This window comes from Orycteropus afer, unplaced genomic scaffold (assembly GCF_000298275.1).
Source record: "Orycteropus afer afer isolate SDZICR_OR568_19922 unplaced genomic scaffold, OryAfe1.0 scaffold00026, whole genome shotgun sequence".
NCBI classification, from domain to species: Eukaryota; Metazoa; Chordata; class Mammalia; order Tubulidentata; family Orycteropodidae; genus Orycteropus; species Orycteropus afer.
The window spans coordinates 15,212,220-15,227,156 of record NW_006921613.1 but is presented as its reverse complement, the minus strand read 5'-3'; the positions used below and the strand labels follow the sequence as shown (position 1 = coordinate 15,227,156).

General features: G+C 36.1%; 1 protein-coding gene across 1 annotated transcript in view; it reads right to left on the bottom strand.

Annotated features, from left to right (window-relative positions):
- Positions 1-1,045: 1,045 nt before the first annotated feature.
- The window catches only part of SLC30A4 (solute carrier family 30 member 4), a 50,500-nt gene continuing 36,608 nt past the window's right edge, over positions 1,046-14,937 (bottom strand). Inside the window, exons 3-7 of the mRNA XM_007935220.2 lie at positions 6,459-6,612; positions 5,123-5,324; positions 3,948-4,053; positions 2,967-3,101; positions 1,046-1,200 (exon numbers count right to left, since the gene is read on the bottom strand). Coding sequence (XP_007933411.1) covers positions 1,046-1,200; positions 2,967-3,101; positions 3,948-4,053; positions 5,123-5,324; positions 6,459-6,612 — 752 coding nt within the window. The remainder of the gene's footprint in view (positions 1,201-2,966; positions 3,102-3,947; positions 4,054-5,122; positions 5,325-6,458; positions 6,613-14,937) is intronic.

Here is a 14,937-nt window from a genome sequence, read left to right as displayed (position 1 = left end):
GTTTCAGAAAGCCATAAATCTTAACACCATACCCTATCCTCACTCCTATTTTGTTTTATTTTTGCCATTCAGAATAATGTGGAAACTATTTCCTAAATAATTTAATAACAGTGATCGTAATATGTAAGGATTTGGTTCCAACAAGATAACAAATAATCAAAAACATTAACTTTGAGATTCAAAACCCTATAATATCTGGAAAAATGTTATACTTTGTAACTATAACACATAAGGATATTACAGTTATAAATCATAACTATAACAATAACATTAAGACTTATTTGTGAAATAAAACATTTCTGAAACACTTGGGAATACATGCTTATTCCACTCTCTGGGAATTACTAGTACTTTCTGAAATCTGTTGGAACAAAAAAATTCTGAAAAAAGAGACCAGCAAATTCTAGAAGCTGGATATTAAAAAAAAAACCCAAAAGCCAAACTCACTGCCATTGAATCAATTCTGACTCACAGCAACCCCCATTGGGTTTCTGAGGCGGTAAATCTTTACGGAAGTAAATTGCCTCATCTTCCTTCCATGGAGCAGAATGGCTGGTGGGTTTGAACTGCCAACCTCCTGTTTAGCAGTCAAATGCCTCAGACACTGCACCAGCAGAGTTCCTTGGATGTTAAGATTACATAATAAAAAAATTCAGTTTCCAGCACTGGTTTGATATAAAATGGCCTTTAAAAGGTATTTTTGAATGAAAATACTGAATTCCTGATGCTTCCTTTGAGACGTACTCTGTCAATAATTAATGAAGTATGGTTGTGGATTGTCTTCTATGAGGTATCTGTAGAGTCACATCTCATTCTGTAAACAGCATTTTGGAAACATCTTCATCTGAAAATCACGGTGAAGTTGCATTTTACCACTAAGCGGAGACTAGCAGCACTGTCAGGCTGGAATGACTGTTTTGAGATACCAGTGCTTGGTATGTAGACAGCTGTCAGGGATTCCATTTTGTTATTTAGGTTTGGATTTATTGCTCTCAAGTCTGTGACTGCAGGATAAATAAGGCAGTAGTCCCCAGAGCACACGAAATTAGGGACTTAAACTCTGACAATTGGCACAAGTTCTGATCATTTCATGTCTATAACTTTGAAGCTGAATAGTACATTTATAAATGCCAAATGTGGTCAATAATAAATGTTTTACTTTGGACTGTACTTCCTCCCATTTAGACGAACTTCCAGGAACTGCAATGGCAAAAACAAACAAACAAACAAAACATCATTACTACTCACTGTATCTAGTTAAACATTAGGAAATAAGTATACAGGAAAAAAACCCTTACTACACTGTGAACAAATTTTTATTAGTCTGATTTCTACCCTCTCTAAGCTGTTCTTTTGTTAGAAAAGTATGTCAGTTTACTTTTAAAAATGGCTTCTCATTAGTCCAACTTCTCCGGTTCACTCCTTAGACAAAGAATACTAGCCATCAATTATGAAGATTTTCATAAAAAGACTTTTTGTGAGGCAAGTATTGATTTGGGTGAAGGGAAAGGCAATATAACAAAAGCGAGTGACCAACACAATAATGCTAAGGAAAAAGAAGACACAGAGAGGTGCATAAGAGGTACAGACCACAAAGATAAACACTTTCACATACACATACTGCGTTATCAGTAATAACAAACATTAATCTATAGGTGGATACGCAGTGAACAGGCTGAATGATTAGGTATGTCTAGGCAAAAGAGAATAGAATATACCCATATATAAGTTTGGCAGATGATATTTCCACATTCGTATTTGTATGTGCTGTAAGAATGTCCATACATATAACAACAGTAGTAACAGGGAGCATAGTTATGGTAACTTCTTAGCCACAGCCAACCACCTTGAGGGAACAAGTTGTTGGGTCTGTGGGCTCAGGACCATGGCTGCAGGGGACATTGAGCCCAACTGGCATAACATACTACACAAAAACACTGTTCTATATCCTACTTTGGTGAGTAGCAACTGGGGTCTTAAAAGCTTGCAAGGGGCCATCTACGATGCAACAATTGGTCCCTCCTTGTCCAGAGCACAGAAGAATGAAGAAAACCAAAGATGCACAGTAACAATTAGTCCAAGGGCTAGCTGATGTGAAATGCAGCCTACATGATCCTGAGACCAGAAGAACTAGATGGTATCTGGCTACCACTATCAACCACTTGGAAAGGTATCAGTGTACGGGATCCTGGATAGAGTGGGAGAAAAATGTGGAACAAACCTCAAAATCACCTGATAGAGACAGGTTAAACCCCCGAGACTATGGGCCCTACTGACCCTTTGGGCCTGGCTTCCAGCCAAACAATAGACAGGCATATAAGGTGAACTTTTACACTAGGTAGGTGCACTCCTTAGAACAATCAACCATGGGAGATCAGAAGGGCAGTATTTGCACAGGGAGATAGCCCTAAGGGCAAGAATGCATAGGAAAGAAGGACACAGGGAAAACATAACCACAGGCAGAAAGTGGGAAGAGAGCTACTACAGTATGGAGATTGCAATCAACGTCATGAAACAAAATATGTACGAATTGTTGTACGGAAAATGAATTTGCTCTGTAAACTTTCACCCAAATCACAATTAAAAAGAAAAAAAAGACCTTTTGTACTTTCTTACAAACCTTATATATGTATTATTTTGATAAAAATTAAAAAGCATCAATTTGTTAAATGATTTATAGAAATAAGAGTCTCGTTTTTATTGTATAGAAAAAAGCACAGTAAATATATTTAATGTCTTTAATTTGACAGTATAAAAAACAATTCTTAATGTCTCATCTCAAAGAGATCAAAACTGATTGTTCTGCTATCAATGTTGACCTGCAACATTCCTTTGGAAGAGCCTTACATCTTCCTTAAAAATCCTTTTAGCAGAAAAGTCTTCCTACTTAATTATAGGCACAGATGTTTAGTTCCAAAGATAGAAGTCCACCAACCCCAGCCCCACGTTTACCGTTAGCAACATACTTAGCTGTATGTGAACTATGGCAGTATATTTTCCTGATGTGAGAGACCAGATATTTAAATCTTCCACTGAATAAACATCTTCTATTTTCATCAAGGCATCTTTGATATAGTCTATATTCAAATGGCTTGGCACACCTATTAGTTCAGATTAAATCACTTATAAGTTTCTCTTGGAAAAAAAAATTATATATGACTGTATTAAGAATCAAGAGTTTCATTGTTGTCCTAGCTCCAGTTATTAGCATAATTGATAATATTTTCTACTTCAAAGAAACCAAATGGCTTTGCCAAGTTCAGTTCAAATGAACACTTTATATTAATACTTTAATATAAATATACTTTAATATAAAGTATACACACATATAGTTTCCACTAAAAATGAAAGATATGTACAAAAAAGGTAAATGCTTTAAAATATTCATTCTTACTAAAAAGGAATGCCAATCAAACTAGAATACTTCATTTAACATATTAGCTAGGCCAGAGGTAGAGGGGTGAAGAAGCATCCAATGATAATAAACTTATTGAGAACTTACATGCTTACAGATATAGTATCAGTAAGACAAGGATGTGGTAAATAAAGTTGCAAGTATAAAGGAATTAAAGAGTTAATAAATCACTACACATAATTGCATTAAGAATCAAGAGTTTCATTACTGTCCTAGCTCCAGTTTATTAGCAGTATGACCTTGCCCAAGATATGTTATCCCTCTGAACCTCAATTTTCTTATTTGTAAATGGGGATAATAATGTCTACTTTGCCTATCTTGCTTAGCTATCATAAGGATCAAACGGTATAATCGATGGGAAAATGCGTTGATTCTTACATGTTATATAAATGTTAGGTGGTGTTCCTATAGCTTAATAAGTATCAGTAAAAAGAAAGGAAAAGACAAGCCTCCATCCCTAGACGGCTCCCTTCCCCCAAATCTGATTTAGGGAAGTAATAAACCCCTGACAGGGATATTAGTGAGATCTTACCTTCTAGTATTATAACTACTGTGTCCCATATGATGCGAAATGTTGTAAAAGCCACAAGTAATGAAAATATGTATGTACAGATGGGATCAGCAATCTTGTATTCTGGCTGAAAGGTAACAGATCAAAATTCCGTAGTCAAATATACCAAACCAATTGCTGCTGAGCTGATTCTGACATATGTTGACCCTATGTGTGTCAGAATATAACTGTGCACCATAGGATTTTCATGGCTGTGACCTTTAGGAAGCAGATCACCAAGACTTTATTCCAAGGCACTACTGCATGGGTTCAAACCAACCTTTTGGTTAGTAGCCCAGCACTTAACCATTTGTAATACCCAGAGACTCCAAATACAGACAGACATAAAACAGACTGTAAAGCAAAACAAAGCAGCCTTTGTCTCCTGTTCTTTTGCTTTCTTTAGCAAGAATAGAGAATACCTTCAAATCTTGAATGTTGTAATTGAGAAATCTTTACTCTTCCCTAAAAACCAAAAACCAAACTCACTACTGTTGAGTTTCCAAGGCAGTATCACTATGGAAGTAGATTGCCCAATCTTCCTCCTGAGGAGTGGCTGGTGGGTTTGAACCGCCAGCCTTCCGGTTAGCAGTTAAGTGCCTTAGGTACTATGCCACCAAAGCTCCTAGATTGTTTAAATGCCTCTCCTTGTGAGATCTATCTTGAGAAGCTCAATCGTGGATTCTACTGTTCTGCCCTGTACTTTCCTTCTCTAAATCTTCTATCCAGAATCATAGAATATAAGAGCTGGAAGTTTTATCAGCCATCTTATATTAGGGAGGTGGGAACTAAAATTCAGAGTCAAGGGACTTGTTTAAGGACACAGCAATGATGGCAGAGCCAAGACTAAAATTCAGATCTTTGGATTTATAGCTCTGTGCATATTCCACTACCTAGTAGTTCACTGACAACACTCAAAATTGAATTCTCCAGTAGAAGAATGACCAAAGCCAGCTACAGAGAAGCTACCCACAAAGTGATACTACTTTGTTTACTGCTAACAAAAGAGCTATACTGGTATCCAGATTAAGGCTGCATCAATGCAAAATAAATAGGACAGGCATTAGTATCCAGTATACTGATAAAAGACCATCCCCTTTGGTTTTAATGTTGAAATCAAATATATTTTAAAGCAGAAAAATTAGCAATCATATTACCTTGAATCGTATGATGTATGCAGCTATTAGAACACCAACACTCTGTACCAAATCACCCAAGGCATGTACAAATGCAGCTCTCACTGCCAGGCTATCCTGCCCATGGCTGTGTCCATGCCCGGAACTCATGGTAGGAGAATTGGAAGGTGTGTAGTGAGAATGGGAATGACGATGGCCAGACTGGTTCAACAGAAACCCCATTCTGTTTAAAATAAAAGAAAACATTATTATCTTTTATTTTGTTGAAAATATTTGTTACTCGTCAAACATTAATGAAGCAACAAGCAACTCATTTATTTACTCACTTAATAAACATCTGCGCACCTACTATGCATCAGGCACCGTTCTAGATGGTAGAGTCACAACAGTAAATAAGACAGACATATACCTACAACCATGGAGCTTAAATTCTAGTTGGGAAGGCAGAAAAATAAGCAAACATATATATATATTTAATGCCAGGTAATGCAAATGCCTGTAAGAAAAGTAAAGCACAGTACAGGGATGGAGAGTAATGGGAGAGTGGTCACAGCAGGACCTGCCTTCATTCAGAGACCTGAATGAAGTCAGAGGGCAAGCTGTGGGAGAACAGTGTTCTAGGCAGAAGGAATAGCAGGGCAAAGGCCCAAAGATAAAAATGTGCTCACTGTGACTAGAATAAAGTGAGTGAAAGAGCTAAGGGATGAGTTGGAAAGGTACACAGGGTCTTATTAAAAAGGATTTGGAAAAGACTGTTGATTTTACTCTAAGTGCAATAGGAAGTCACTATGACAGAGATTGGCAAACTACAACCCCTTAGGCCAAATTTGGCCTAACATCTGTTTTAGTAAATAAAATTTTATTGGACTCCAGCTCTGCTCATTTGTTTACATATCAACCGTGGCTAGTTTCCTGCTTTAACAGTAGAGCTGAGGAGTTGTTACAGAGACTATATGGCTCTCAAAGCCTAAAATATTTACTACCTGATCCTTTATAGAAAAAGTTTGCTAACCTCTGGTCTAAATAATAAAATAGGTAACACAAATTTTTTTTTTTTAATAGATAGTTTTAAGGAAAAAATCTAGTTAACATGAAAGTATTATAAAATTAAAGTTAAATAAATTTTAAAAAAAGACACTTTGCCCTGCTTAAATTCCTGATTATTTATTAGTCATTATCCAGTATATCTGAGCCAACTAATGAGGAATTTATAATGCCAAAAGTTTCCTATCAACATTTATTATAAAATTTAATGTGTTATATAATTTAAAAATATACAAAAGTATCACTTCATATTACTGAATAGTCTCTAAGTTCACAGTACTTGAAAATATTTAATGTAAAAAAAAGAGCTTACATTATGTTAACTGCAACTCCAACAGCTGCAGTAATGAGCATTATATCTCCATTTATTTCGTAGTCCATATGGATAGTTCTTTGCACAGCTTCATATAAGAGGAATCCCATAAGTATATACACCAATAGCACGCTAATCATAGCTGACAAAACTTCTGGAGGGAAAAATGTATAAAACAAATATTTGTAGCAAGGTTATTACACTTTATACAAATTAAATGCTGTATAGTTTTTTATTTATATTTTTTTCCTCTAAGGAGATAACAGCACTATACCATTTTTGTCATGTCATTTTCTTCTCCAAAGAGGATTTAGCAGCTTACTGATCTGGATCCTCCACTATTTCATCCCCTCTATTCCCTACCCTCCTGTGATATCTCTTTAGGGGCAAACCATGTATATTTAGAAATCATTCACAATATAAAATATGACAAACTAAAAACAAATAATTGTAACATACATGACTACAGACTAATTTCCTTAATGAAAGAAATATAAATAAGATTCCTTTTCTTTCCTACCAAACTGGCAAAGATTAAAAAGTTTGATAATACCTAGAGTTGGCAAGGATATATTTTAGTAACATTAATCAAAATTTTAAATGCATATATTCTGTGATCTAGCAATTCTGCTTCTAGGAGTCTCTCCAACAGAAACACTTCCATCGTGTACAAGATATGAACGAAGTTTTCACTGCAGCATTGTCCGCAGCAGCAAAAAGAAATCTGGTGATTTTAAATGTCCAACAATGAGGAACTAAATAAATAAATCATGATATATACATGTAATCAGGATACCACATAGCCATTTATTTAAAAACAAAAGGGAGGGAAAAAAACCCAAATTCATAATCACAAGAAAGATAAAACAAGAAAATGTTACATCTAGGAAGTAGGAGTAAAAGCTAGGGATTTACTCCCCCCCCTTTTTTTTGGCACTGTTTGCAATGTCTTTAATTTTTACCACAAATATGTATTATTTTTAGACCAAAGAAAACAAGTAAAAGTATATACAAGGCAGGCAAATACCTTTGACCCAGGAATTCTTCTTCTAGAAACAACATACACATTTATACCAAATGAGTTGCACATGTGTAAAATGTGGTACATTATGAAGCTATATATTAAGCACTGTATATTATAGAAAATATATACATACATATATATACACACACACACACACACATACATACACACACAATATATATGTATCATAAAATAGGAAGAATCAAAAAGTGATCAATAGGACCCTTGTAACATGAAATACTGTGCAACTGTAGAAAAAGGAATCAGAAAGCTCTTTATGTACTGATAAGAAATAATCTCCAAGATAGTGCTATGTAAAAAAAGCATGGTGCAGAACAGTGTGTATGGTATATTACCATCTGTGTAAAGCATGGAAAAAAGAATATATAAATAATCACCTGTAAATGCAGTATTTGCAAGAATATACAAAATACTGATAAAACACTGGCTACACTGGGTAAGGAGAATGAGTGGGAGACAAGGAGTGACTTTTCAGTGTCTATGCTTTCATGCTATTTGAATTTTCTACTGTATTGAATATAAAGTAAAAATCATTTTTTACCTTTCCAAAATAATCAAAAGAAAACACAGTAATAGGAAGAATGATTTTAAATAATTAACATCAGTACATAAGACAAATGTTGACACTCAAAACAATTAAAGCAGGAAAATAATTTTAAAGAAAACTTGTGCTTTAGAGAAACCAAACATTAATTCTTTTAAGTATCAAAAGGTAAAGCAATTTGGAACACTGGTACCTGGGAGAATTTCCTGTGTGAAGGTTCCAGGCAGTCCAAATATACTGGACTTTAAAAGATTATTATTCCAATGTATAAATTATAATACAGAAAAATTATCTAGAAGTTTCTTGAAGATACTTGATTAATGTAGCCAAAACGAATAAAATCCTATGCATCAACAAGATAGATGTTGGACTAAGGCAGAAAGCATACATTCTTATTCAAAACTATGGACATGCTACTACTGACATGCCAATAACTATACTTTGAAAGAGACATAAGAGCTAGAGAAGTTAGAAAAAAGACCAACTAAAATACATGAAGCTGTGGAAAGACTGTAAGCTCACTGAGGACGGAAACCTAGTCTTATTCCATGTCACATTTACTGTAGGGCTTAGCAGATTGCATGTAGTAGGTATACAAATATTTGTGGATGAATTTGTAGAATGAAGCTTTTCACAAGTTGAACAAAGGAAGATGATAAAAAATCTATGTAATTATGAAAATTAGATAGAATATGAATAATCAGTTATTTACTAAATCTAAGAAAAAAAAAGACAAATAGATAAAAGGAGAAGGCTCAAGCCAAATAAAAGATAGAAAATACATGGAAGTTTCTGCCTTCAGTTATAACTGCTCATGATAAAGTACACATAAATAATATAAAGAATTTAAAAAAATTTAAACTGTAAAATTTCATGTATTAGTGGTAGCCACCTCATTTTACTCACAAAGAGAACTTTAATCATGTGTCAAGGCTGAAGCTAGCAATGAGGCCATCTTTACTTTAAAGATGATTAAAGTACCTTTAATCAAATTTTTAATATAAAAATTATAAAGAAATATACTTTACATTTATAAAGATTTACAGATATATAAATTAATGATATGGAGATGTGAATGATTATAATAAAAGTATGTTCAAAACCCTCAATAAGTAGGATAACCATACTTTTCAGTTTTCCCTGAACAGTCCCAGTTGTCTACTGTACTGGTATAATCATCAATAGTGCTTCATTTTACTCTCAAAAGTGTCCTGGTTTGGATGATAAATTATATGGTCACCCTAGTGGGCTGTCAGATAAAATATAGGCTGCACAGTTAGTTATATTTTAATTTAAGATAAACAACAGATAATATTTTCGTGTATTTCTCAACAGCACCTAAAACATTTCTTACACAATATTTGAGATACACTGAGTATCCTATAACATTATTTTCTTTATAAACCTGGCAACCCTATACCCTAGTGATGATTTTCCTAAACACTTAGAAGTACCTTTTTGTGAATTCTCAGATTAAGCACACTCATTTTCTTAGTTTCTAATGCTGCCGTAGCAGAAATATGTGTTGAATTTGGTGAAGGGAAGATAATATAACAAAAGTGTGTGACCAGAACAATATCACTAAAGAAAAGGAAGACACAGAGAGGGGCATAAGAGGTACAGACAACAAAGGTAAATACTTACATACACAATACTACATTATCAGTAATAACAAACGCTAATGTACCAGTGGATACATAGGTAGACAGGCAAGACAATCAGGTATAGGCAGGTGAACAGGAATATACCCATGACCATATATAAGTTTGGTAGATGATATTCCTACATACATATTTGTACATGCTATAAAAATGTCCATATATGTTATAGAGATAACAGGGGACAAAGTTAATACAACTTCTTGCCACAACCAAGCACTCTGAGGGAGTAAGTTGCTGGGCCTGCAGACTGAGGACCATGGTCACTAGGGACATTGAGCTCAACTGGCATAACATACTACACACAAACATTGTTCCACATTCTACTTTGGTGAGTAGCAACTGGGGTCTTAAAAGTTTGCAAGCTGCCATCTAAGATGCAAATACTGATCTCTCCTTATCCAGAACAAAGAAGAGTGAAGAAAATCAAAGACACATGGAAACAATTAGTCCAAGGGGCTAATGGAGCATGGGAGCCTAAATGATCCTGAGAACAGAAGAACTAGATGGTACCCAACTACCACTGCCAACCATCTGGAAAGGGATCTGTGTAGGAGATCCTGGATAGAGTGGGAGAAAAATGCAGAACAAAATTAAAAAAAAAAACAAAAAAAAACAACCACGCAGGGTCAATGATTGGATAGAGACTGGTGAAATCCCCAAGATTATGGCTCCTAGTCACCCTTTGGGGATGGAGTTGAACTTACTCCCCTGGTTTAACTCTCACCCAAACAATTGTACTCATGAGGAACCTTTACATTGACCAGGAGGCTGTCGTTGGAACAGAACAAGTAAACACTGCATGGTTTAAAATGAGGAAGGCAGTGTGTCAGGGTTGTATCCTTTCCCCATACGTATTCAATCTATATGCTGAGCAAATAATCCAAGAAACTGGACTATATGAAGAAGAACATGACATCAAGATTGGAGGAAGAATCATTAACAACTTGCGATACACTAACAACACAACTTTGCTTGCTGAAAATGAAGATGCTTGAGCCACTTACTGAGGAAGATTGAAGAATACAGTCTGCAGTATGGATTACATCTCAATATAAAGAAAACAAAAATCTTCACAACTGGACCTATAAGCAGCATCACGATAAATGGAGAAAAGATTGAGGTTGTCAAGGAATTCACATTGCTTGATTCTACAATCAACACCAATGAAAGCAGCAGTCAGGACATTAGATGATGTATAGCACTGGGCAGGTCGGCTGCAAAGGACCTCTTTCAAGTGCTGAGAAGCAGTGATGTCTTCTTCAGGATTAAGGTGCACCTGACACAAGCCATGATATTTTCAATAGCCTCATGTGGATGTGAGAGCTGGATGATGAATAAGGAAGACCAAAGAAGAGTTGATGCTTTTGAGTTGTGGTGCTGGCGAAGAATGCTGAAGGTACCATAGACTGCTAGAGGAACTAACAGATCTGTCCTGGAGGAAGTGCAGCTGAAATGCTCCTTGGAAGCGAGAATAGCCAGACTTTGTCTCACCTACTTTGGTCATGTTGTCAGAAGGGACCATTCCCTGAAGAAGGATGTCATGCTTGGTAAGGTAGAGGGTCAACAAAAGAGGGGAAGGCCTCCAATGGGATGGATTGACATGGTGGCTGTGACAATGGGCTCAAGTACAGCAAAGATCATGGAGCTGGTGCGGGATTGGGTGGTGTTTCGTTCTGCTGTGCACAGGGTCACTATGAGTCAGAGATGACTCGACTGTACCTAATAACAATAACAAATACAGGCCTACAGGCTGTACAGCTACACCACGGAGATGTACTCCTTAGAACAATCAACCATGGGAGATCTGAAGAGCAGCATTTGCCCAGGAAGAATGTTAGGGAGGCAGAAATGCATAGGTAAGAAGGATACAGGGAAAGGGTAACCACAGGGAGGAAGTGGGAAGAGAGCTATTACATTGTGGGAACTGTGATCAGTAACATGAAACAAAATGTGTATTAACTGTTGAATGGAAAACTAATCTGCTCTGTAAAATTTCACCCAAATCACACACACACACACAAAGTTTCTAAAAGAAGAAATACTGATACAGAAGTGGATTAGGCACCAACTAGTGGAAAAACCTGAATGAAAACAGTCAGTATGGAGATGGAGAGAGCTGTGGACTGTCAGCTACTCTGATGGGACTAACAACCTGAATATTTCCAAGTGGTATTGGGACCTGAGAATTGACCTAAAGATCAGCCCTGTCTGCCAAGGGGCTTCAGGGATGACTGAACTGGTGGCCTATGAGTAGGAAGGGAAACAGCAAGGAGAGAGACAACCTGAGCTGTGGACTTTCAGTTGTCCAGAGGGCGTAGCCATTTTGATTGTTTGCAAGCTGTGGCCATTTTGGATATTTAAAGTGACTGAGGGTTGCAGCCATTTGGAATGTTTACAAGCAGCAGCCATTTTGGATATTTAAAGTGACCAAGGGTGTAGCCATTTTGAATGATTACAAGCAGTGGCCATTTTGGATATTTAAAGTGACAGCATTTTCATTTGGATTCCAGAGACTTAAGAATAGGCTCCATTTGCCAAGGACAGCAGGGACGTATAGGAGGCTGAGGAAAGGAGGTAGGTAGTGAGTGTATAAATGCTGCCAACTACCGAATAGAGAAGCACAGTACGCTGTTTACTTAGACAACATTCAAACAAAACAAAGAAAACAAAAAATGGTGGGCAAGTCACTCCAGCATACAATCACCAATTAAATATAAACACAAAAATGTCACAATGTCTTGGAGACAACAGAGCATCATAGTCCACACAAAGAAGCAAGATAAAACAAGAGAAACAAAGGACCAGGATACAGACCCAGAACACATCCCTGAGGAAGAAGCAGCATTGGAACTCCCTGATAAGGAATTCAAAAGAATTGTATTTAGGTACCTTCAACAGATTAGAGACACATCAAGGAAAACACTGACAAAATTGATGAAAACACAGAGAAAAGCCTAGAACAATTTCGAAAGACAATACAAGAACAAAATGACAAACTAAATGAAAAATTAGAAATGATACAAAATCTACAGATGAAATCCAGAAGGTTAATACTAAATTCTCAGAAATAGGTAACACATTGAATGGGCAAAGGAGTAGAACTGAATCCATGGAAAACAGAATTAGTGAGATTGAAGACAAATACCTCAATACGTCACTGGAAAGGAATCAATCAGAAAAAAGGATCAAAACAAAATGAAGAAAGTCCAAGGTTCATGTAGGATACCATCCAAAGGAATAACCTAGGTGTAATCAGAATTCCAGAACAGGAAGAGACAAATAAAACCACAAAGAAAATTGCAGACTTGTTGGAAGAAAATTTCCCTGGTATGACGAAAGATGAGAATATAACCATTTAAGAAATCCAATGAACCCCAAACAGGATAGACCCCAAAAGAAAATCACCAACACATATCATCATCAAACTCACCAAAACCAAAGACAAAGAAAGAATCCTGAAAGCAGCATGGGAAAAATGAAAAGTTACCCACAAGGGGCAACCAAGACTAAGCTTGGGTATCTTGGCAGAAATTATGCAGGGTGAGAAGACAATGGGATAGTATATATAAAATCCTGAAAGAAAAAAATTCCCAACCAAGAATTATATACCCAGCAAAATTGTCCCTCAAATGTGATGTTGAAATTAGGACATTTCCAGATAAGCAGAAATTAAGGGAATTTGTTAAGACCAGATGAACCTTACAAGAGATGCTAAAGGGAGTCCTTTGGACAGAGAACCAACACCAGCAAACAAGAACCAACCATTAACATTCATGATGACATAACCCAGAAACCAACCCAGTTATGCAAATATCCAAAGTAAATAAGCCCACAAGATTGTAAACAGGGAACCAGGGATATCAATTGACAAATGAGGACAACTACAAACCAAAAAGAGGGAAAAAACTGTGTAGTTACAGAACTTCTAAATGGTAGGGAAGTTGAGACAACTGTAAGATAGGTTGGACTGTTCTAAACTTGAGAGGTAAATTATAAATCACAGGATAACTTCAAAGAAAAATGGTAAACCTCCACATCAAAATAAAAAAGAAGACCAGCACAAATATTTAGCAAATACTAAAACAATAGCAATGAAGGCAGTAATAACATGATTCATAAAACGAGCTCAGCACAGAAAATTATACAGAACAAAGAAATCAGCAACACCATGAAAAAGCACGTAACAAAATGACAGCAACAAATTCATACTTGTCGATAATTACACTGAATGTCACTGTTTTATATGCACCACTCAAGAGATGGAGAGTTGCAGACTAGATAAGAAAACATAACCCATCAATATGCTGTCTACAAGAGACACACCTTAGAAAGAAAGACAAAAATAGACAAAATCAAAGGTTGGAAAAAGATACATCAAGCAAATGGCAACCATAGAAGAGCAGGAGTGGCAATATTAATTTTTGATAAAATTGACTTTAAGACAAAAACCAACATAAGAGACAAGGAAGGACATTATATCACCACAGAAGAATGGATAACCAAACAATGGTTTGGTTACACACAACGGAATAGTATGCAACACTAAAGAACAATGTAGAATCTGCCAAACACTGCATAACATGGATGAACTTGGAGGACATTATGCTGAGTGAAATAAGTCAATCACAGAAGGACAAATATAGTATTAGTTCATTATTGGAAAAAGTCAAGGAAAGGTTTATAAATTGAAGGAAACTTAGTTGGTTACTGGTGGGGGGGACATCGCAAAACAAAACATGCATTGACTTATATCACTTTAGTTTTGTGTATTTCACTGTACATAAATTATATTTCAATAAAATGTATTAAAAAAGAAGAAGAAGAAGAAACACAACAAGTGGGTGGTTTTAACAGAGACAAATTTATTTTCTCACAGTTTAGGAAGCTAAAAGTCTGACTTCAGGGCCATGGCCCTAGAGAAAGGTTCTGTCGGCTCTGGGGGAAAGTCCTTGTCTCTTTCTGGCTTCTATTCCTAGTTCCTTGGTATTCAATCATGTGGTATATATCTTTCCCTCCATTTGTACCTGCCTGCTTGCTTGCTTGATCTGCTCTTTAGTATCTTAAAAGATACTGATTTATGGTACAACCACTGTGGAAAGCAGTATGGCGATTCCTTAAAAAGTTGGAATTAAAAATACCATTTGACCCTGCCATTCCATTACTAGGTATATATCCTAAAGAAGTGAGAGCCATGACAAGAACAGACATATGCACACCCATGTTCATCGC